This window comes from Topomyia yanbarensis, chromosome 3 (assembly GCF_030247195.1).
Source record: "Topomyia yanbarensis strain Yona2022 chromosome 3, ASM3024719v1, whole genome shotgun sequence".
Classification (NCBI taxonomy): Eukaryota; Metazoa; Arthropoda; class Insecta; order Diptera; family Culicidae; genus Topomyia; species Topomyia yanbarensis.
The window spans coordinates 181059986-181084442 of NC_080672.1; the positions used below are offsets into that span (position 1 = coordinate 181059986).

General features: G+C 37.7%; 3 protein-coding genes across 5 annotated transcripts in view; all 3 read left to right on the forward strand.

Annotated features, from left to right (window-relative positions):
- LOC131693147 (uncharacterized) overlaps positions 1-24457 on the forward strand; it is a 369761-nt gene that overhangs the window by 123677 nt on the left and 221627 nt on the right. Inside the window, exon 1 of one of the 3 annotated variants that reach the window (XM_058980736.1) lies at positions 18649-18799. The exons of the other annotated variants lie outside the window; for them this stretch is intronic. The gene's annotated coding sequence lies outside the window, so the exon portion shown is untranslated. Of the gene's footprint in view, positions 1-18648; positions 18800-24457 lie in introns of those variants that run through there. 3 annotated transcript variants of the gene reach the window in all.
- Positions 2369-3601, forward strand: LOC131687457 (uncharacterized). Its single transcript, XM_058971546.1, has one exon. It carries the CDS (start codon positions 2369-2371, stop codon positions 3599-3601), a length of 1233 nt encoding a protein of 410 aa, XP_058827529.1.
- On the forward strand, positions 3715-6135 carry LOC131687458 (uncharacterized). Its single transcript, XM_058971547.1, has one exon. It carries the CDS (start codon positions 3715-3717, stop codon positions 6133-6135), a length of 2421 nt encoding a protein of 806 aa, XP_058827530.1.

The following is a 24457-nucleotide window of genomic DNA, read 5'->3' on the forward strand; positions in this document are numbered from 1 at the left end:
CTTCACCAAGGACCTCTTGGGCCAAGGCCTTGTATACCGCACTAGATTGTGCGCTTCGCTTCAGCACCAGAAGCATTTCTCCCGTGTTGGTGCGTCTCACGCTACGCACATCTTGCCCAAGGGCCGAAAGGCTTTCGGCCGCCTTCATCGACTTTAGGACATCGGCGTATTTGTCCTTGTCGGTTTTTAACCACAAGGCCTCGCCTCTGTCCTTGGCCTTCTTCGCGGGCCGCGGTACCTCCGGTGTCGGTGCCGGCTTTTTCTTGGTGACCAGCGTCCAGGGGTTTGGGCCCCCCTGCCCCGGTCGTGCCGGCTTGCTGGTACCAACGCTCTGCTCAGCGAGGTCACTCTCGCCCTCGCTTACCTCAGCCAGACGGCGTTTTGGCTTAACGGTTGCACGCCGTGTGGTGTCGGTTTTTGCACCCTCGCCTGGCGACTTCCTAGGGCGCTTCGCGTTCGACGACGTCTTGCGATTGCCCTTGCCCTTGCCTTTTCCCTTCGAGGGGAACTCGGCCGCCGCTTCGAGCGACGTGGCTGCTCCATAGAAGGTGAAGGCCACTGTCTGAGTGCCCGTATCGACCTTCTCTTTTCCCTCCCTCTTGGAGGCCACTGTCTGGGTTTCTCTGTCGGACTTCTCCCGACATTCCACCCTCTTGGCATAAGCCTGCTGTTTCTGTCTTGCGACACGAACAGTTTTTCGGAGTTCCAGGAGACTCTGTTTTAACTCCTTGCTTATGTTTTGATTTGCGCTAGTGTACTCGATTATTGAATCGAGCTGCTCCACCACTTTGCTCCCATAAGCTGCTATTGAATTTTTAGTTGATCCGACTTCCGGTTCCGGAGTTACGGGTTTAAGAGTGCGGTCACGCAGCAAATTCCCATATAAATGGTACCACCAGGATGTTCAAATGATGTAAAATATATTAAAATTGATGAAACATTACTCTACTTTGCGGGCCTGGATCACTAATGATCAATTAAAGCAGCTGTTCGGATCCGAAGAAACAACGTATTTTTCGTAGCAGACGATAATCTCGTGCAGCTGAAACTGCAAATTATTTTTATTTACTAATTTCCCTTCTATATGAATTCACAAAGTACTTACAATTAATAGTTTTTCTTCTCCTCGTGCTTTAGACGGATTCCTCTCTCGCTATTCTTCGCAAGTATTCTGCCTATTTTAAATTTGCATTTTTGTTATTTTTATCTTTAATTATTCATTCTTTTTTTCTTACTTACAGGTACTACACAAGAACGCAAACTGCAAGTGATAGACTTTTTTTCACCCTTTTCGCCGATTTTACCAGAAAAAATATAATTTTATTTTAGAATTAAACAACCCTTCACCAAAATGCTAATACTGTTTTGTTTTTGTTTACATCTATAATTGTCATTAGCGCAGTTGGCATTATAGACTTGGTACGTTGCTAGACCGACAGTACTCCCGCATCTGCTTTCGTCGGGAACAAATCCCCAGCCCGTAACTTCGTCACCGGATCTTGAACAGGTGCGAATTTACCATCACTTACTTCCATCACTGCTAAATTAGCAACCCCACGCCTGAACACTCCATTGCCAGTTCTAACCATCGCCTGTCGGATTACTCCATCGGATCCGGTTATAGGTTCTTCGACGATTCCACGAGTCCAATTCTTCCTATTTTTCCCGTCCACGATGAACACTAAGTCGCCTTTATTCAGAGGTCTGCAGTTCCGATGCCATTTTGTCCGTTGGTTTATGCTAGGAAGATACTCCTTCTGCCATCTTTCCCACATCTTGTCAGCCAGATACTGTGAACGCGCATACATGTCGCGTAATGCTTCAGCCATGTTAGTCGGTCCACTTACTGGCATGTCGGAAGATTTTACTGTTCCCCGGAGGAAGTGATTTGGAGTTAGTGCTTCAGTATCCGCCGACTCTTGTGGCTACCTTCGGTTCAACGAGTTCACCATGCTCAGCGCAATATGTGAAGAACCTTAACGCGAGTGAGTATGCAGATAAGTTCCCAGAAGCAGCCGCGGCTATAGTCGAAAACCATTACGTGGACGATTATTTCGACAGCGCCGATTCAGTACAAGAAGCAATTCGACGTGCAAGCGAGGTAAGGGAGATCCATTCGAGGGCGGGTTTCGAAATAAGAAACTGGGTCTCTAATTCAAACGAAGTCCTCGAAAGGTTGGGGAAGTCGGCAACCAAAAGAACTGTCCATTTTCACCGAGATAAAACGAATGAAACCGAACGGGTGCTTGGTATAATCTGGGATCCAGTCTCTGATGTATTTTCATTTTCCACCGAGCATCGGGAAAACTTGCGGCCCTATCTGCAGGGAGCTACGAGACCTACAAAACGACTTGTGTTGAGCTGTGTAATGGGATTCTTTGACCCGCAGGGTCTGCTCGCCCCATTTACCATTCATGGCCGGATGCTAGTTCAGGATTTGTGGCGCACAGGTTGCCAATGGGACGATGAAATTGATGACAGTAGTTTTGCTAAATGGAAACGGTGGACCAGTTTGCTACCGGAAGTCAATGCTATTCGTATCCCGCGTTGCTATTTTAACTGTGCCTCAGCTGATAGGCAAATAGAGCTTCATATATTTACGGACGCTAGTGAGTTTGCCTACGGTTGCGTTGCCTACTTTAGGACAATTAAAAACGGCAAAGTTCAGTGTTCTCTGGTGATGTCACGTTCGAAAGTGGCGCCATTAAAGCGTCAATCGATTCCACGTCTCGAGCTTATGGCGGCAGTGCTCGGAGCCAGAGCGATGCACAGTATTCAGTCGAGTCATTCTTTCCCCATTCAGCGAAGATTTCTTTGGACCGATTCTTCAACGGTACTTAGCTGGATCCGTTCTGAGCAACACAACTATAAGCAATTTACGGCGTTTAGGATTGGGGAAATAGTGGAGTTGACGAGCGTATCCGACTGGCGATGGGTCAAGACGAAATTCAACATCGCTGACGTGCTTACTAAGTGGGGCAAAGGACCGCCGCTACAATCGGATGGACCATGGTTTCAAGGGTCAGAACTTATGTACCAACTCGAGCAGGACTGGCCGAGGCAGGTGCTACCAGCTCCGGGTACAAAGGAGGAGATGAGAGCGTTTTCTCTTTTCCACGACGTTAACGTTCCAGAGCGTTTGATGAACGTACAAAACGTTTCCCGCTGGCTTAAATTGCTTCGTACGACAGCAACTGTAGGGCGATTTATCGAAAATTGCCGGCGCAAGCGAGTAGGACTTCCAATATACACTTTAGTTGCTACTATAGGCCAGCTGAAACTACTAAAAGGTGGATACAAATCTATTCCAATGCCGCTTACGCAAGAGGAACTGCAGAAAGCGGAGACAGTGCTTTGGAGACAAGTTCAAGCAGAAGCTTTTCCAGACGAAGTAAAAATTTTGCTAAAAAACCGAAATTGTAAACTCGGACAATCTTCGATTGAGCTTGAAAAATCGAGTGAGATTTTTAAACTTTCTCCAGTTTTAGACACCGATGGTGTGATACGGATGAACGGCCGGTTGAAAAAGTCAGAATTCGCTTCATTCGACATGAAATTCACCGAGATAAAACGAATGAAACCGAACGGGTGCTTGGTATAATCTGGGATCCAGTCTCTGATGTATTTTCATTTTCCACCGAGCATCGGGAAAACTTGCGGCCCTATCTGCAGGGAGCTACGAGACCTACAAAACGACTTGTGTTGAGCTGTGTAATGGGATTCTTTGACCCGCAGGGTCTGCTCGCCCCATTTACCATTCATGGCCGGATGCTAGTTCAGGATTTGTGGCGCACAGGTTGCCAATGGGACGATGAAATTGATGACAGTAGTTTTGCTAAATGGAAACGGTGGACCAGTTTGCTACCGGAAGTCAATGCTATTCGTATCCCGCGTTGCTATTTTAACTGTGCCTCAGCTGATAGGCAAATAGAGCTTCATATATTTACGGACGCTAGTGAGTTTGCCTACGGTTGCGTTGCCTACTTTAGGACAATTAAAAACGGCAAAGTTCAGTGTTCTCTGGTGATGTCACGTTCGAAAGTGGCGCCATTAAAGCGTCAATCGATTCCACGTCTCGAGCTTATGGCGGCAGTGCTCGGAGCCAGAGCGATGCACAGTATTCAGTCGAGTCATTCTTTCCCCATTCAGCGAAGATTTCTTTGGACCGATTCTTCAACGGTACTTAGCTGGATCCGTTCTGAGCAACACAACTATAAGCAATTTACGGCGTTTAGGATTGGGGAAATAGTGGAGTTGACGAGCGTATCCGACTGGCGATGGGTCAAGACGAAATTCAACATCGCTGACGTGCTTACTAAGTGGGGCAAAGGACCGCCGCTACAATCGGATGGACCATGGTTTCAAGGGTCAGAACTTATGTACCAACTCGAGCAGGACTGGCCGAGGCAGGTGCTACCAGCTCCGGGTACAAAGGAGGAGATGAGAGCGTTTTCTCTTTTCCACGACGTTAACGTTCCAGAGCGTTTGATGAACGTACAAAACGTTTCCCGCTGGCTTAAATTGCTTCGTACGACAGCAACTGTAGGGCGATTTATCGAAAATTGCCGGCGCAAGCGAGTAGGACTTCCAATATACACTTTAGTTGCTACTATAGGCCAGCTGAAACTACTAAAAGGTGGATACAAATCTATTCCAATGCCGCTTACGCAAGAGGAACTGCAGAAAGCGGAGACAGTGCTTTGGAGACAAGTTCAAGCAGAAGCTTTTCCAGACGAAGTAAAAATTTTGCTAAAAAACCGAAATTGTAAACTCGGACAATCTTCGATTGAGCTTGAAAAATCGAGTGAGATTTTTAAACTTTCTCCAGTTTTAGACACCGATGGTGTGATACGGATGAACGGCCGGTTGAAAAAGTCAGAATTCGCTTCATTCGACATGAAATTCCCAATAATTCTACCAAAAACTCACGAAATAACCAAGAAGCTGATCCACCATTTCCATGAAAAATTTGGTCATGCAAATCGCGAGACCGTATTCAATGAACTGCGGCAGCGGTTTTATATTCCCAAGTTGCGGATAACGATAAAGCAAGTGATGAAAGAGTGCATGTGGTGCAGAGTAAATAGATGTCATCCAGCAATACCTCAAATGGCCTCTCTTCCTGTTCAGCGAGTTACTCCAAACCTGCGTCCGTTTAGTTCAGTTGGGGTGGATTACCTTGGTCCAATTGGAGTCACGGTAGGCCGACGCAAAGAGAAGCGGTGGATCGCACTGTTCACCTGCTTGGCGATTCGTGCTGTCCATTTAGAAGTCGTACATGGTTTGAGCACTCAAGCGTGCCTCATGGCGATCCGTAGATTCATCTGCCAACGCGGGGCACCAGAAGAGTTTTTCTCGGACAACGGCACAAATTTCAAAGGGGCGTGTAACGAAATGATGAAGGCGAAGAAGGAGATAGATCTAGCATGTGCGCAGCAAGTGACAAGCCCAACAATCCGGTGGCACTTCAACCCGCCAGGAACACCACACATGGGTGGAATATGGGAGAGGATGGTGCGGTCAGTTAAAGCAGCAATGATGGTTTTAGACGATGGTAGGAAACTGACAGATGAAATCCTACTGACAACGTTAGCAGAGGCTGAAGACATGATAAACTCACGTCCATTGACCTACATACCACAAGAGTCGGCGGATACTGAAGCACTAACTCCAAATCACTTCCTCCGGGGAACAGTAAAATCTTCCGACATGCCAGTAAGTGGACCGACTAACATGGCTGAAGCATTACGCGACATGTATGCGCGTTCACAGTATCTGGCTGACAAGATGTGGGAAAGATGGCAGAAGGAGTATCTTCCTAGCATAAACCAACGGACAAAATGGCATCGGAACTGCAGACCTCTGAATAAAGGCGACTTAGTGTTCATCGTGGACGGGAAAAATAGGAAGAATTGGACTCGTGGAATCGTCGAAGAACCTATAACCGGATCCGATGGAGTAATCCGACAGGCGATGGTTAGAACTGGCAATGGAGTGTTCAGGCGTGGGGTTGCTAATTTAGCAGTGATGGAAGTAAGTGATGGTAAATTCGCACCTGTTCAAGATCCGGTGACGAAGTTACGGGCTGGGGATTTGTTCCCGACGAAAGCAGATGCGGGAGTACTGTCGGTCTAGCAACGTACCAAGTCTATAATGCCAACTGCGCTAATGACAATTATAGATGTAAACAAAAACAAAACAGTATTAGCATTTTGGTGAAGGGTTGTTTAATTCTAAAATAAAATTATATTTTTTTCTGGTAAAATCGGCGAAAAGGGTGAAAAAAAGTCTATCACTTGCAGTTTGCGTTCTTGTGTAGTACCTGTAAGTAAGAAAAAAAGAATGAATAATTAAAGATAAAAATAACAAAAATGCAAATTTAAAATAGGCAGAATACTTGCGAAGAATAGCGAGAGAGGAATCCGTCTAAAGCACGAGGAGAAGAAAAACTATTAATTGTAAGTACTTTGTGAATTCATATAGAAGGGAAATTAGTAAATAAAAATAATTTGCAGTTTGAGCTGCACGAGATTATCGTCTGCTACGAAAAATACGTTGTTTCTTCGGATCCGAACAGCAGCTTTAACCACATTGGCCACCGGTTCATGACGCCCCCGGGGAACCTGCCAAGTTCCTAAGCTAATATCACACCAATTCCCCAACGAATTCTCTGTCAATTTTTACAAACTTGATTTCAAATGAAAGATGCAGTAATACCGTTGACTGCTGCTGAATTTCATTCGGTTCTGACTCTTGCTTCCGGAGTTACAGGGGTGTTAATAAGGATACACTGGAATTTCCCATATAAATCGGTACAATCGTAATACCTCAGAGGCTAAAAACTACTGAAATGGTCACCAAATTACTTCTTATCGCAGATCTAGATCACTGATTACCAATCAAACATTCTTTGAATATATTGTCCACTATCGACGATTCCGGAAGTCCGGAATTCCGGGCATATTCCACAATTATAGTCACTTCGGTTCTTCGGTGATGACTGAACCGATTTTCTCAAACCAATTCTCAAATGAAAGGCAAAATATGCAGTTGAGTATTGCGTAGCCGCCCCTCCCCCCTTGCCTTGCCCTTACACCTCCCTCCTTCATCACTCCCCTCCGCTTGGACCACCCTCACGCCCGCATTTCCTTCATCCACCCCGTATACCGAAATAAGATGAAGGATTTCTGACGCATCCTCCACTCCCACTCTACGAATTCCCCATTCCTTCTACTTTCAAACCCATTCCACCAACATTTCAAAATATAATCACATGAAGATAACATTGAACTCATGCTGATTAAGCTAATAAAATATTATTCTTTTGCCTTTCTCATATAGAAAGGTTATGCAATTGCTCCAAAAACCAACCCTCTAACCGAGGCCCGGAGGTTAGACTCATGTATGTATGTATGTATGTATGTATGTATGTATGTATGTATGTATGTATGTATGTATGTATGTATGTATGTATGTATGTATGCATGTATGTATGTATGTATGTATGTATGTATGTATGTATGTATTCATGTATGTATGTATGTATGTATATATTTATGTATGTATGTATGTATGTATGTATGTTTGTATGTATGTATGTATGTATGTATGTATTTATGTATGTTTGTATGTATGTATGTGTGTGTATGTGCGGATTTGTTAACAAAATGTCCACATCGGTTTCTCGGAGATGTCTGAACCGATTTTTACAAACTAAGATTCAAATGAAAGGTCATTCAAAATCTCTTTGGCCACACTGGCCACATCGACGGATCCGGAAGCATCCAAATTCAGAATAACGGTTATATTGGTTTCTCGAAAATGGCTAGACCGATTTGATCAACTTAGTCTCAAATGAAAGGTGTTGCGTCGTCGGAAACTGATATTAAATTCCATCTCCATCCGACTTCCGGCTCCGGAGTTACGGGTTGTGAAGTGCGATCACATAGAAAACTCCGATTCAAACCGATACCGCGATGAATGCAAAAAGGTGCTCTTACTAAGTGTAATAAGAATGAAAGACATTTCCATAATGTTATATTGTACGAACCAGCTATTAAATCATAGTTTGTAGAAATGAGAAAGGCACAATTGCACCTCTAGGTGGATTAAAACAGGTTTTTTTTTCTAATGATTTCTACACTGAGCAAAAAGCATCTGAGAATTTCATAAGTCTCGGCATATGAACCAACCTTCTGACGATGTCATTGAACGCTTTAGAATGTCATAGGCAGGCTTATGAATTCATTGATCTTTATTCATGCACTCCATAGACGTACAAATAATGTATTTCATAAAACAGTCTTATGACTTCGCTCCAATATATGCCTTTAAGAATTTCATAAGTTTTTCTCATGAAACCCATATGAGATCTGTTATTGATTCTATAAAATTGTGTTTTGTTTTTCATAAACGTCACTTTTGTGAAAAGTTCATAATTGTTTCTTATGAATTCAGTACTGGCCTGGACGGCCAACCAGGAGTTAATAGTTTCAGCACTTTTTGATTACCGCTGTTTGAAACAAAAGAAGTGAGATTTTCAGTCAAATTGCAACAATTATAAATTGTTTTTATGTTATTGAATAAATTACTGTGAGCATTAAATCTGTTTACATGGTTATGATTTTTACAGAAGATATCCGATTATTTGAAATGAAATAAGTTGTGCATATAATTAGTGTCTGACGTGTATTTTATAATTATCCAAATCATTTGAGAAGTAACAATCATTATCATTCAGTTGTCAAGTCCAGTTTCCCAGTTGTCTAAGCCCAGTTTCCCAAGAAATATTGACGAAGCTCATTATGTACAAATTTTAATATTTAATGAGAGTTTTCTCTTCAATCTTCTGAAGGGATCTATACTTGGCGGTTAATTTGTCCCGAATTGAGTTCTACGAGATGACCGCGCGAATGAACTCATGAGGAATGACGTTCATGTTTGACAATTCTCAGTGATTTGTTTACTTTGTCAGTTGCGTGAGTTGGAGTGCAACGGGTGCTCATCTGTTACATTCAAACTCACGTAACTCCCATGTAAACAAACCACCGAGAGTTGTTAAACGAAGTTCATCCCGCTCATTTTGTGGGGTTATGTCTGTTGGTGTAAAACCTAATATCCTCTCAAGGTTGATTTTTACTGTTGATTTTTTCTCTACTAAAAATGTTCGAGAAATGTCAGTCATGTTCTTTTTTTTATATAAATGCACAATAATATCCATAAATAAAAAACTTATGGCATTCATTCAAACATTGTAATGAATTTCATAAGACTGTTCTATGCAAATCGTTATTATTCTACTATGTTTTCTACTTATAAATGTCAGCAATTTTCATAAATGGGCACTTATGGCGTTCATTCGGACATTTTCATAAATTTCATAAGGCTGTCTTATGAAAATAATAAGAGATGGATTTGGAAAATTTCCCCTCCAAATCATAAGACAGATTTATAAAATCCATTTAAAATCCTTATGTCTGAAAGTCATAAGACGTTTTTATGGAAATTCAATGTAAATTTTGCTCGGTGTACCAACATACTCACTCTACTAGATTATCTTGAGCCTGACAAAGAGACGATGTATCATTTAGGGAAATGCTCAATCACCAATTTCAATTTTCAACAATATCACCCTATCTCACATTGCATCTTCTCAAGATCAATGAGTGTATATTTAATTTACCAAGGGAGTACAATGTACACACCAAAACAAGAATGGGGGAAATGAACACCACGTGTTCATAGCTCAAAGAGGGGTTATTGAATGAAGAAGATGCGTAAATTGTTGCGGATTTTAGGAAGAGCAATTAGAACAAGTGTTCATTTTTGATTGATTTTAAATTGGGCATATTTCGATAAAACCGGGGCATTATATAATTATGAGTTTCTTAAATTAAATATGTTGTTAAATCCTCATAACCGGCTAAGAGACCAATACTTATTCCTCGAATTTTACATTATTATTTTTCAAAACCGAATCAATGTTATATTCGACTGTTTTATTGTATAATCCCTTAAGCTTAAAATGTAATTATTACCGGTTGTTACCCTTTTTCACAAACAAAAAAAAAATTAAAGGTTATCCAAAAACTTTGTGGAGTATAGGTTTTGAAATCTACCACCATAATCATTAATTTGCTGCTTATTTGTGGGCATGATACATACCATCCGTAAACATCAGCTGTAAGACTTAATAATAATGTTATTGCCATGATCCAGCATCACTTAATATCCTATTTATACTAATTTTAAAAATATAACGAAAATTTACTTTTGTTCATTTTTGATGTTTTGGATACCACAAAAACTCAACTACTAATTTAATATCGTTGTATTGGAGGATTTGTGGGCACGATATAATTAAAACAAATGTATTTTTATAGAATCTCTAACAGTACTATTTCGCTAGTTATGGACACTGTTTCAACTCTCCTCTGCTTCAAATCTCCTCGGTTTCCCCTAGTTTGCTCCGCTTATATGGTAAAATCATGTCTTTTTACATTTCTTACAAAAGAAATGTATAGGATTCGCTCAAACTTTGAAAACTTTTTCCGAGACCCTGAGGGCCGAGTCTCATATACCAATCGACTCAGTTCGACAAATTGAGACAATGTATGTATGTATGTATGTATGTACAAAATTTCATGTAATTATCTCAGCAATGGCTGAACCGATCTTAATGAAACTAGTTTCAAATGAAAGGCCTAACGTGCCCATTTGACACTATTATTTTTGTTTTTAGATATGTTGTTTACTTTCTGAGATATGGGTTATTTTGTCAAAACATTGCAGGTTTTTAGTAAATAACTTTCGAACAAAGCAATGTTGTCTCCTGCGCATAATTAGACACCTTGTAAAAATACCTTTCTATCAAGCTATATACTGTAGAAATCCGTTCACGAGCGACGGAGATATTAAACATTTTGTATTTTTACTCCTCGCTTACCAATTTTCACTAATTAAAAAGGATACCGTTTCATATAGGATACCGTTTCATGCTTTACTGGTGTTTTAGGGGAACAACTAAACCGATTTTGAATATCGGATTTTGAATATGAAAACACATCTACGTGATTCAAGGAATTCGATTTTAAAAACATTTTGTGAATTACCTCTATAATAACTGAACTATTTCTCAAAAGTCTATATGTAAGTTCACTTCAAAAACAAAATAATGTGTTCATAGTGAAATTTCTTGTAGAGTTCAGTGATAGGATCCTCTACAAACCTTTATTAATATTCAAGCTAATTTCATGTGTGCGATGTAATTGTGCAGGTTTGAGAAAACAAAACTATTTTTTGTCTGCTGTTACCCTATTATTTTCTTTGCATTTTAGTGTAGAAGAGACTGGCGGAAACAAGTTTAATAATACATCCTACATGTCAAATAAAATATTTGTAGTCCTGAGAAAATTTGCAAAATATTTGCATTATGAGAAAACTATAACTATTTTCAAGGTGAAATAGGTATTTCGAAACGTTATACTATGGGTAGACAGGTGACCATCAAAAACTACATCAACTCAAATTCAATTCAGTTCTAAGCTTGTATATACACTATAATAAAGGAAATTGGCTATCTCAGAAAAATATGTGGCTTAACTGGGTGGTGGGACATTCCACGTGCGATATTTCAATTCTTCGTATCTCTATTGAATTTTTAATGAAACATATGCTCAAATATTTCATGTGAAAACTAAGAACACCTTTTTGTGATGATATTATTGAAAATGCACATACGTTGAATTGGTATGAACATTCATGAAAAATAACGGATCAAAGCCCAAAAATATCCACGAATTAGATCCGGGAAAAGAAGTCTCCCAAAATCCCCACTCTGGATGGGGGATGCAAGTAGGGTAAACAGGTCTAATACGCCCCCCTTAAGGAAAAATAGCTATATTTCACCATTCGACGCTGTGATCTTCTCACTAACGACTCTAACTTATTGTTATATTAGTTAGAAATTAGTACCCGTTTCATTTTTATTAAAAACATCCTGATACAAGTACTATTAAACATTTTTTAAAGATGCCTAAATTCTAGTTTTTTTTCTTTCACCCAGGGCAAAATGCCCACGGTGAAAGTGTAATATGCCCCACAACAAGAGGACGGTATGCCCCACAGCAATCGGTTAGTATGCCCCACAACAATGGGTGGGGCGTTTTGGCCGGTGATGATCTGTTGTGGATACATGAATAATTCTACACACACACATTGTTTTAAGCCAAGCTAAAAACTAAGATAGTAACTATAATATTCTAGTAAGCTACTTGAAATACACTATGCTATATTTCACCCTAAGGAGGAAAATTTGGTAAAAGCCAAAATTTCTCACTAGGGTGAAAATTTGTTGGTAAAAAAAAATAGTTGTATCGAATCCGTCTGTTTCTAATTGGTTGTAATGCTATTGGAAAAAGTGGAAGCTTACATAAAAGTAGCTCTTTTGAAACTTTTGTGTATATTGTTGTTTTGCAACATATTAAAAATACCAAACTAACTTAGTACGTTGATTTCATGAAACGATACTGTTATCAGTCATTTTTACTTTGGAGATAATTCAGGAATCCTGGGAATCGAAGAGGGGCCGTATTATACCCTTTTACCCTACAATGTGTCTTCTAACTTATCGTCGTCCATATCTGCTCTATACTGAGTTTATATTTTCAAAAACATTCCATAACTTTCTGATGTAATGGTTCTCAAATTCTTACAATCTGGATTATTAATTTTCTTTATTCAAAAATGTTTTGCCTGTCTCAATAGAAAGGTATTGCAATTGCTCTGAAAACCGACTTTTTAACGGAGGCCCGGAGGGCCGAATGACATATACCATTCGATTCAGTTCGTCGAGTTCGGCAAATGTCTGTGCGTGTGTATGTATGTGTGTATGTATGTATGTATGTGTGTGTATGTGCGTCTGTGTGTGTATGTGACCAAAAATGTCACTCATTTGTCTCAGAGAAGGCTGAACCGATTTTGACAAACTTTGTCTCAAATGAAAGATACAACGTTCCCATAGGCTGCTATTGAATTTCTAATGGATCCGACTTCCGGTGGTGGGAGCACGATCACGCAGAAAATGTCGATTTTAATAAATTCTGCAATGAATGTATAAAGGTGAAAATTTTTCCAAAATATGATCACAACCGCTTCGATTTGTAGTATTAGGTCACTAACATCCATTCTACGTCTCTTTGGCCACATTGGCCACCATCATCGTTTCCGGAAACCCCGGCAGAAGTATCTAAATTCAGAATAACAGTCACATCCACGGCTTACTATATTTCTGTGAGCCGTGAGTCACATCGTTTTCTCGTGGCGTGCGATCACATAGCAAATCGATTCAAACCGATACTCCGATGAAAGCAAAAAAGGTAAAAATTTAGCTAAAATGGCCTGCGTTAAGCCAAACCGAGCTAAGCGCCATAATTTTTTTCGTGTATTTTTCGTACCAAAATTAATTTTTCGATAACTTATCATTTACATTGAAAGTTAAAGAACACTGGCTTGCTTTCGTTTGCTATTTGGGTTCCCAAAACATAACAGATATTAGAGTTCCTGGTGCTACATTGGATGCTGGAGCGATTTTAGATAAAGTACCTCAAAATGGCGCTTGGTCCTCTTTGGCTTAACACAGGCCAAATGTCTCTCAAACAACTTCAATTTGCAGTTCTAGGTCACCGACAGCCAACCAAACTTTCGTTGACTACATTGACCACCATAGACGGTTCCGGAAGTACCCGGGAAAAACGGCCATCTTTCAAAATTAACGAACTCACATCAGTTTCCCGGAAATGGTTGGGCCGATTTTCACAAACTTAGTCCCAAATGATAGCTATAATATCCTCACAGATGTCTATAAAATTTGTACGGATCGCTTATATGGTTTCGGAAATATAGACTAAATCGTCAGGTCACATGAAATTCCCATGTAAGCCGGATCTCAAAAGTTTTTTTCAAAGGGGAAATTTCAGAAATCGAATTCGTATTTTTGATGCCAAACATCTTTAAAATGCATGAAACGTCGAAATTTTATGTCATATCGAAATTTTTTTTTATAAAAATCGACTTTATGAGACTTTGCCGATTTCGCACCTTTTATCAATTTTATATTAATGTAGTTGTTTTTTTCTTTTACAAAATTTTAGAACTCGAATAATGATTTCTTTTCTTATGTATAGTTGTCATGTCGTGTATAATAAAAATGTAATATATACGCTTGGAAGCTTATAATGAATATAAACGACGCAAAAATTCTCGTCTTCATGATTTAGAAAGGCACAATTGCACCGCTAGGTGGATTAAAACAGGTTTTTTAACTTTAACTTTAAATGATCATTGCATTTCAATTGATTATTTCATTCAGCATCGTTTTTTTAATTTTGTTCATCTGCGTTCATTTTATCTACTTTATTCGTTTCATCATTTGGATTCTCTCTGATCAGTTAAATCATTTCGTGCATTTTATTCATATCATTCATTTCACTTATTTTATTCACTGTTTTCATTCAATGCATTCTATTCATTTTTGCCAGTTCATACATTTTGTTTAGTTTCTTCCTTTTATTAACTTGATTATTTTTTCAGTTTTATTCATTTCATCCAAATAATTTATTTGACACAATTTATTTTTTTCTATTAATTTACAACCTTACAACATCGTTCAATTTATCATTTCAATCAATGCATTTTATTTTGCGCATTATCTTCTTTTTTATTCATTTTGTCAATTCACTTTATTTTGTTTATTTATCGTTTGTTTCTATCATTCATTCAATTTATTTTTACATTTCTTACAACAGAAATGTATAGGATTCGCTCTAACTTTGAAAACTTTTTCCAAGGCCCGGAGGGTCGAGTCTCATATACTAACCGATTCAGCTCGACAAATTGAGACAATGTCTGTATGTGAACTCACATCAGTTTCCCGGAAATGGTTGGGCCGATTTTTTCAAACTTAGTCCCAAATGATAGCTATAATATCCTCACAGATGTCTATAAAATTTGTACGGATCGCTTCTATGGTTTCGGAAATATAGACTAAATCGTCCAGTCACATATGAAATTCCCATGTAAGCCGGATCTCAAAAGTTTTTTTCAAAGGGGAAATTTCAGAAATCGAATTCGTATTTTTGATGCCAAACATCTTTAAAATGCATGAAACGTCGAGATTTTATGTCATCTCGAATTTTTTTTTATAAAAATCGACTTTATGAGACTTTGCCGATTTCGCAACTTTTTTCAATTTTATATTAATGTAGTTGTTTTTTCTTTTACAAAATTTTAGAACTCGAATAATGATTTCTTTTCTTGTGTATAGTTGTCATGTCGTGTATAATAAAAATGTAATATATACATTTGGAAGCTTATAATGAATATAAACGACGCAAAAATTGTCGTCTTCATGATTTAGAAAGGCACAATTGCACCGCTAGGTGGATTAAAACAGGTTTTTTAACTTTAACTTTAAACGATCATTGCATTTCAATTGATTATTTCATTCAGCATCTTTTTATTAATTTTGTTCATCTGCGTTCATTTTATCTACTTTATTCGTTTCATCATTTGGATTCACTCTGATCAGTTTAATCATTTCGTGCATTTTATTCATATCATTCATTTCACTTATTTTATTCACTGTTTTCATTCAATGCATTCTATTCATTTTTGCCAGTTCATACATTTTGTTTAGTTTCTTCCTTTTATTACCTTGATTATTTTTTCAGTTTTATTCATTTCATCCAAATAATTTATTTGACACAATTTATTTTTTTCTATTAATTTATAACCTTACAACATCGTTTAATTTATCATTTCAATCAATGCATTTTATTTTGCGCATTATCTTCTTTTTTATTCATTTTGTCAATTCACTTTATTTTGTTTATTTATCGTTTGTTTCTATCATTCAATCAATTTATTTTTACATTTCTTACAACAGAAATGTATAGGATTCGCTCTAACTTTGAAAACTTTTTCCAAGGCCCGGAGGGTCGAGTCTCATATACTAACCGATTCAGCTCGACAAATTGAGACAATGTCTGCATGTGTGTGTGTATGTATGTACAAAATGTCATGTAATTATCTCAGCAATGGTTGAACCGATCTTAATGCAACTAGTTTCAAATGAAAGGCCCAACGTTGCCATTTGACACAATTATTTTTTTTTGTTCGATATGTTGTATACTTTCCTAGATATGGTTGATTTTGTCAAAACACGACAGGTTTTTAGCAAATAACTTGTGAACAAAGCGATGTTGTCCCACACAGAGTGGCACTATGTCAGCACTGTCTATTAAATAGACAGGTGCAATTTGAAGAAAAAAAATTAAAGGGTTGTGTACAGGACACGACCACGGTGACATTAAAAATGTAGCTTTTTTCAAGAGCGTGCAAATGTATTTTATCTATCACACATATCGACTCAAGTTCTTGCTCACTCGCCTGTTTTTTATGTTACAATTTGCTATATACCCTCCCCATTAAAACATAATTTATTGAAGGTCTTTTAACGGTAATCTATTAATTAATCAACTATCTCACTAGGTGATTGGCATTATTTGGCTAATCCATCTAGTAAAAATAGGCTGGTCTGTCCAGAAAATATATTTAAAAGAAAAGTTCCATATTTAGAACCGTGACGAGGAAGCCCACGCCCAGCAACGGAAATATACAGATTCTTCATGAAATATGAAATTTCATTTTCCATTTAAATTTTCAATAATGTATTAATGAACTTAAGTAAACAATCTTAAGGTTAAGTATTTCTTGATCGATTAGTGGTGAAAAAAATGAAATTATTTGATAAATTACATTGTTATGCAACGTTCGCACTACCAGTTAAAACGGGTTTTATGCTATCTTGGTGACATTTTCTCTTGTTGCTAATTATTAAAACGTGTTATAACTCTGTAGTGTAAACATTGTATTATTAAACCAATTCTGCAGCGTTTTATGTTATATAGGTGTTTTATGTGGTAATAGGACTGACATAATTATATCTTCAGTACAGCGGCTTGTTTCATAATTTAAAACAGATTTATTTTAAAATTTAAATTGGTATACCCAACCGTTCAATTTGTTGTATACTTTAAAACGCAATTAGAACTGTGTTTTAACTACATAGGGCAGGACAGATACTCTGACTGGATAAACTGGGAAAACAATTTTAAGTCCAGTAACGATTAAGACATGGCTTGAATTTGAATCGAAAAAGAACACCCGCCTAAACTGCTGCTGGGACGGTAAGTTCTGTTTTAAAATTTTCCGTTGTGTACAGTACGAAACAAAAGTGTTTGAAATTAGAAAACACCCAAACATAACCTCAATATGGCTAACATACATAATGGCTTCTTCATGCTAATTGACGAAAACAAAAAGTTCTGCTGGGAATGTGATTGTTTCCGATGCAATTACACTCAGGTTTTTTTACGCAGGGGATACAGGCCGTGCAAATGAAAACCGCCTAAATTTCAAAAAAACGCGTAAATGAAAACCGCGGAAATTTCAAAATTCGCGTAAAAAATACCGCGTAATAAAACCTGAGTGTACTACCCTATATAAAATACTACGCTGCTGAACAGTGCAATAACTACAGAAGCACGTTGTCAGATGCCTTACTGATAAAAAACATATAACCAAAATATGAAAACCAATAGGCTCTTTACCCTAGGCAGCTACAATGCGCCGTAAACATGGATTAACAAGTTACAACGCACACGCATGCATAAAAATAAATATATTTTATTCAAACGCAACACTCTTAAGCAGCACACACCGTATTGAATTAAATCCAAACCACCCCACCCACCCACTTTGCAAATCATTCTGTGACACCGTGCTGGTACCCGAAAAATCCGCACACGGCCACCGCTGCCGAAAATGCATAGCGTCTACCGCTTATTGTAGTGCCCACACGCTGCAGCCATGATCTTACCCGTTCGACATAAGAACAAAAACTGATTCAAACGGGTACGCGTCACCTCTATTTATAAACTAACCGTATATGGTTTAGTCACATAGGTGCGAGTGTGTGCAAATGCCAACGTTGCCGAAAATCGATAGCGCTTATTGCATCGCCCGGAGACGATGTTGTTCGTATGAGACAAGAGCAACAACTGATTTAAACGGACATGCGTCGCTTCTATTTATGACTTTTCGCCTTTCATTGAGTCACTAAGCTGCCCTCTTTTGACGGCTGTGTCTGAGAAATCTGCCTCACGAATGGTAATTTTCCCGTTTTTCGTGAACTTTTTAATTTTACCAATTTCCAAAAGTCTACTTTTATTGGGGAGATATTAAATTATTACCAATATTTAAGTTAGGTGTTTCTGAATCGGTTGGTGTATGAATGATTAAAATCCATCTAGTAATATCGGAGTTATAAGCGTGCAAACCTTACATAGTTTCGTTACATGGGAGATAGTTTAGATTTTAGAATGACACCTAGCCCCTGATAGTGGAGTAAGACATTTTTAATGTCAAAATATTTTTTTTCAAATTGCACCTAAATGCTTCAGTCACAAATCAAACTGATCGTCCTTTCCAGTTGAGAGAACTTGAGTGACCGAATCTGAACGTTGTGAGTACTAGCAACAGCGACGAAAGAAAAGTGAGAAGAAAAATATTACGGCTCGCGTACAGCAGACTGTCTTACCTGTCGAGTGCAATGTGGTGTAAATTGGTGTGTAAAATCACATTGTTTGCTAACGATGGAGAGCAAAAATATGTAAACAATCCAGAAGGACAACGGGTCGACGTAATAGCGTTCACATGATTTAATGAGATGGAACGAACGGTATGACGAAAGCAAGTCGATTTATTCTGATATCACTAACACCTCTCATGTAAGATTCACCTTACGAATACCATAGTGCCATCTTAGCCACACATGTACATACTACGTTGGGTCGAGTGAGCAAACCAAACATTCCTCTTTCCGTTTTGCTCGCCATTGTATCTGTTCAAATTTTTCTTGTGGTAAAGATGTTTCTATTTTGTTTACACGATTTTATGATTTAAAAATGGAGCAGGATGAAAAAGTTAAAAAGTGTTCATACGCGTGATTACTCATGAATGTGTTGAAACCGACGTCGGTTCCGACAGCATGAAGTAACAAGTTACTTTACGCTTGTTCGGACATGCCGTAGACTCAGGTGATTCGCATTTCTAATGCCAAAAGACCCTGACCCCTACGGTAGGAGACAAAAGGTTAAGTCGCCGGTGAGCTCTAAGCTTGCATATATGATCCTTCCACGCTTTTCTAAACTTTCTCCTTTCAACACCTTGCTCTCCCTTGAGTACTATGGCTCTAAATATTGAAAAATATACTTCACCTTCCAGTCCCTTGCTAATTAAATGCCGAAAAAACTGTTGACAAATTGATTCAATAGGTCGTTAACAAAAATGGTTAACAAAAAAATGGTAAAAATAAACACCCACGGTGTTCCTAAAACCGTTATTAACAAAAAATGACCATAAATTTGGCGTACGGAATTCGAAAGATACAGTATCCAAGTATCTTCTCAGTGAATTTCAAAATGATCCATTGAGAGATTCGAGAGATATGGTGATTTGAAGTTTTATGATACGTTATATAAGGCTACCAGCAAACACCCACGGGTTTGGTCCTATCTTTATAAACAAAAAAATATTTGTCTACTTATTTGGTACTTGGCATTCGAAAGATATAGTAATCAAGTATATACCCTGCAAGTTTGAAAATATTTCATTGCGGGATCGAAAGTTACAACGGTTTGGATGTGGTATGCGGTCATAGATGGGTTTTCTGCCAGACTTCAAGCACAGACAGTCTGTGCTTCAAGCGTGAATCCTTGTTTGTCCATTGACTATTTAGATCGTTTATACGTGTCGCGGTTTTTAAAAGAAAACCTTACCAATTAATTACATAAATATAATGTACAAAAGGTGTTATTTATATGGTGCACTGAAAAAATATGAAAATAGGGTTGTTTACCAAACGTTAAATATTATGTGTAAATTGAAAAAATGGACAAAAATTGGAATGTTTACTTCAAAAGGCCATATCTCAATGGTTTGTAGACCGATTCTAATTATTTTTTTCATTATGGAACAGGTAGACGTTTTATCGTTAATTTTCATTAAGAAGAATATAAAATAGAGTTGTCTACATCAATAATTGGACAATATAATTGATCTCAACTATATGTATTATCATTATTTAGTGTATACTTTTGTATTAAAAATAGCAGCCTATCCATTTTTATATACTAGTTGATTGGCTGTATACTACGAATTGTGGATATATGAAATGTTAGAAGTAAAACATTCGTGATTCGCTGGTTGCTCAATTTTTAACTGGGGGCCGCTTTTTATTTGGACCTCCTCTAGTTGGTTCATTGTCGAACTACAAACATCTGAATGTCAAATTCTCATGTTAAATTCAATTCGACAATAAAACTGACAATAGTTAGACTTGGAGATATGAGTAGATGAACATGTACTAATAACATCCCCTTTGACCAGTTTTAATATCAGTCAACCCAACCAGCGAATCACGATTGTACAAAATTTCCAACAAAAACCGTATCATAACATAAATTGAACTGAATCAGCAAATACCTTCATATTTTTGAATTTATGTATTGAATTTATGGTTTTATTTTTCCATGATTTGCAGTTTGCGTTCGTTGCATTCTACTAATGTGTAGAAATTGTAGGTCGTCGTTTTGAATACAAAAATATTCACTAAATAATGATAATACATATAGTTGAGATTGTCTATTTATTGATGTAGACAACTCTATTTTATATTCTTCTTAATGAAAATTAACGATGAAGCGTCTACCTGTTCAATAATGGAAAAATGGTTAGAATCGGTCAACAAACCATTGAAGTATGGCCTTTTGAAGTAAACATTCCAACTTTTGTCCATTTTTTAATTTACACATAATATTTAACGTTTAGTAGACACCCTATTTTCATATTTTTTCAGTGCACCATATAAATAACACCTTTTGTACATTATATTTATGTAATTAAATGGTAAGGTTTTCCTTTAAAAACCGCGACACGTATAAACGATCTAAATAGTCAATGGACAAACATGGAATCACGCTTCAAGTCTGGTAGAAAACCCATATATGACAGCATACCACATCCAAACCGTTGTAACTTTCGATTCCGTCAATGAAATATTTTCAAACTTGCAGGGGATATACTTGATTACTATATCTTTCGAATGCCAAGTACCAAATAAATAGATAAATATTTTTTTGTTTATATAGATAGGACCAAACCCGTGGGTGTTTGCTGGTAGCCTTATGAAACGTATCATAAAACTTCAAATCACCATATCTCTCGAATCTCTCGATGGATCATTTTGAAATTCACTGAGAAGATGCTTGGATACTGTATCATTCGAATGCCGTATGCCAAATTTATGGTCATTTTTAGTTAATAACGGTTTTAGGAACACCGTATCTAAGCTTTAAGAAGTTTCAATCATTTCGTTATGAATGCACACTGTTTAATTTGAATTCATAATTAACCAGCGGCCTCAATTGTATTTTGGTTTTCTTCAAATTGTTTCCGGTAAGCAACGAAACAATTTTCGGAATAGCATTTGAATTCATGAACTGCATCAAGCAGATGTTTTATTTCATATAGCTTCCCCTGCCGAAATAATCTAAGACAAGACGTGACAATCGGCTTATTGTATTTCCTTCAACATTCTTCTTTTCGCACATTTTCACCCTGCCGAAATCTTGCGAACAGTGTTGCTATTTTTATTAATGAAAATGGAGTCTTGTTAATTTATTTTATGCCGGAAATATTTTGTATCTTGAATCTACTATATTGATGAAGATATAGGTGTTTGGTAAGGTTTGATGAAGACACTATCCGTTCAATTTAGTCATTTTTACATTTTTCAACAATAATAACTTTATTTGTCAAAAGTAATGACACTCTTTCCAATAAATATAGCAACACTGCTTAACATCATTTCGCTATCCCTGCAGTAACATTGCGTACGGTGCAAAAAGTCAGAATCAAGCAATCAGGAGCTGGGCCATTCTGACGCAAAATTGGAACAAAAACGGCCCCCTTATTGTCACGTCTTGTCTTAGGAAATAATGACAATAATAATCAAAAATGACTGTCACTGACAGGTTTCTTTCAGTCACATTGAGTCGAGACCAAGTGAGCAAAAGAGGAAGAAGACAGAATATATATCTCGCAGCGGTACTCACGTTGTGCGAAATTCAGTGTGTGTTGCTATCTCAGTTTGAGAACTTATACTGACCTGCAAATAAGTAGAAAGCTTGTAAAAATACCTTTCTAGCAACCCTAATAAACATCTTATGATCCAAGAGCCTAACGACCTGTTCAGGGTATAATCCAAACAATATGTGGAATCGTTGGATTATATGGGTTAAAGTTCGTGTATAATTTTTTTTTATTAGGGAAGCTATAGATTATCGAAATCCTTTCACGAGCGGCAGAGATATTAAACATTTTGTAAAAATAGGTAAGCGAGAAATAAAATATTTCTCGCTTACCTATTTTTACTAATTAACCCTAGAACGTTGCACTGGGGTAAAAATGTACCCCATGCCTTCTTTGGAGCCGTGTGAAAACGAGAATTCAGCATTTACCGACCTGGGACCCTGACCATAATTCAATTTAGAGTTCCTAGTAAGAGTAGGAAAAGGTGGTATAGCCAGTTTGCTTATAGCCTTTGTGGAAGCAGGTGTCCAAGTTGGCGTGGGGTACATTTGTACCCCAGTGTCCGGTTGTCGTCAGTGTTTCGTCAGGTTTCGTGCTGTCAGTGGAAATGTGATTCGTGACAATACCAATATAAATACTGGTTGTTTTATTACGTAAACAACACTTAGCATTATATAATCGTTTTTAATCATTTATTTAATTTAATATTGAAGCGGAACAAAAAATCGTTCTCATTTTTGCTGCTTTTATTGTTTATTTTTTATAGTTTTTCAAAGCAAAGGCTCGCAAGTATTTGCGCACAATAACTGCTGTAACAGTAACGTTGCATGTTACCAATGCATTACTGGTTAGAAATATTTTTGACATTAAAAATGCCTTACTCCACTAATCCAATCTAAACTATGTACCCATGTAACGAAACTATGTAAGGTTTGCACGCTTTTAACTCCGATATTACTAGATGGATTTTAATCATTCATACACCAACCGATTCAGAAACACCCAACTTAAATATTGGTAATAATTTAATATCTCCCCAATAAAAGTAGACTTTTGGAAATTGGTAAAATTAAAAAGTTCACGAAAAACGGGAAAATTACCATTCGTGAGGCAGATTTCTCAGACACAGCCGTCATTAGAGGACACCTTCGTGACTCAGTCAAACACGAAAAGTCATAAATAGAAGCGACGCATGTCCGTTTAAATCAGTTGTTGCTAATATCCCATACGAGCAACATCGTCTCCGGGCGATGCAATAAGCGCTATCGATTTTCGGCAACGTTGTCATTTGCACACACTCGCACCTAAGTGACTAAACCATATACGGTTAGTTTATAAATAGAAGTGACGCGTACACGTTTGAATCAGTTTTTCTTCTTATGTCGAACGGGTAAGATCATGGCTGCAGCGTCTGGACGCTACACTAAGCGGTAGACGCTATGCATTTTCGGCAGCGGTGGCCGTGTGCGGATTTTTCGGGTACCAGCACGGTGCACAGTGACTGGAGGCTGGCCAAAACCTCAAAAATTTATTTTTGAAATGCTGATATTGTATAGTTTTCCTAATTTTCTCATGTATTGAATGATAAATATCCAAAATTTTATGATCATTGGATAAGAACACGATTTTTAACATGAGTTTAAACGTAGCAAAGTCCGGACTTTGGAATGATTTTCATTTCCGAAACCACCATTGCATGTTGCTCTATTGATGTTGGTCCGATTTTAGCACAACTAGTTTCATTGTGTAGAAGAACGAAAGAACTTGGATAGTGAATAAAATACATTTGGTAAATTTGTTTGGAACTATGACTTTTTAGTTTAAATGTGTTTGAGGTGGTCAGATTAAAAATACTTTTTTCACTAATGTATTCTGTATAATTTTCGGAACGGTCACATAGTATACATTCTATGGGAAATAACCTCTATTTTTCGAATATCATGGTCTCGTTCTGCGCTTAGGTGCGCAAAAAGTTTTAAGGAGATTTTGAAGCTTTGTTGCTGATATGGAGGCGCATGGTGTTTTGTTTAAAATAGTTAGACAATTTACAGTAAACCAACGCTTTATACAATGGATTTGAAGTAGTGTTCTTCATTGTTTATGATATTGCTGACATTGGTGAACAGTAACGGAAAATCTATCATGAAAACGGGATCATAGTTATAAGAAATGTTCAATGACACTGTATGGAAAATGCATTTAATATTTTACGACTTTTGACATCAAAAATGAGCTCAGCACCTCA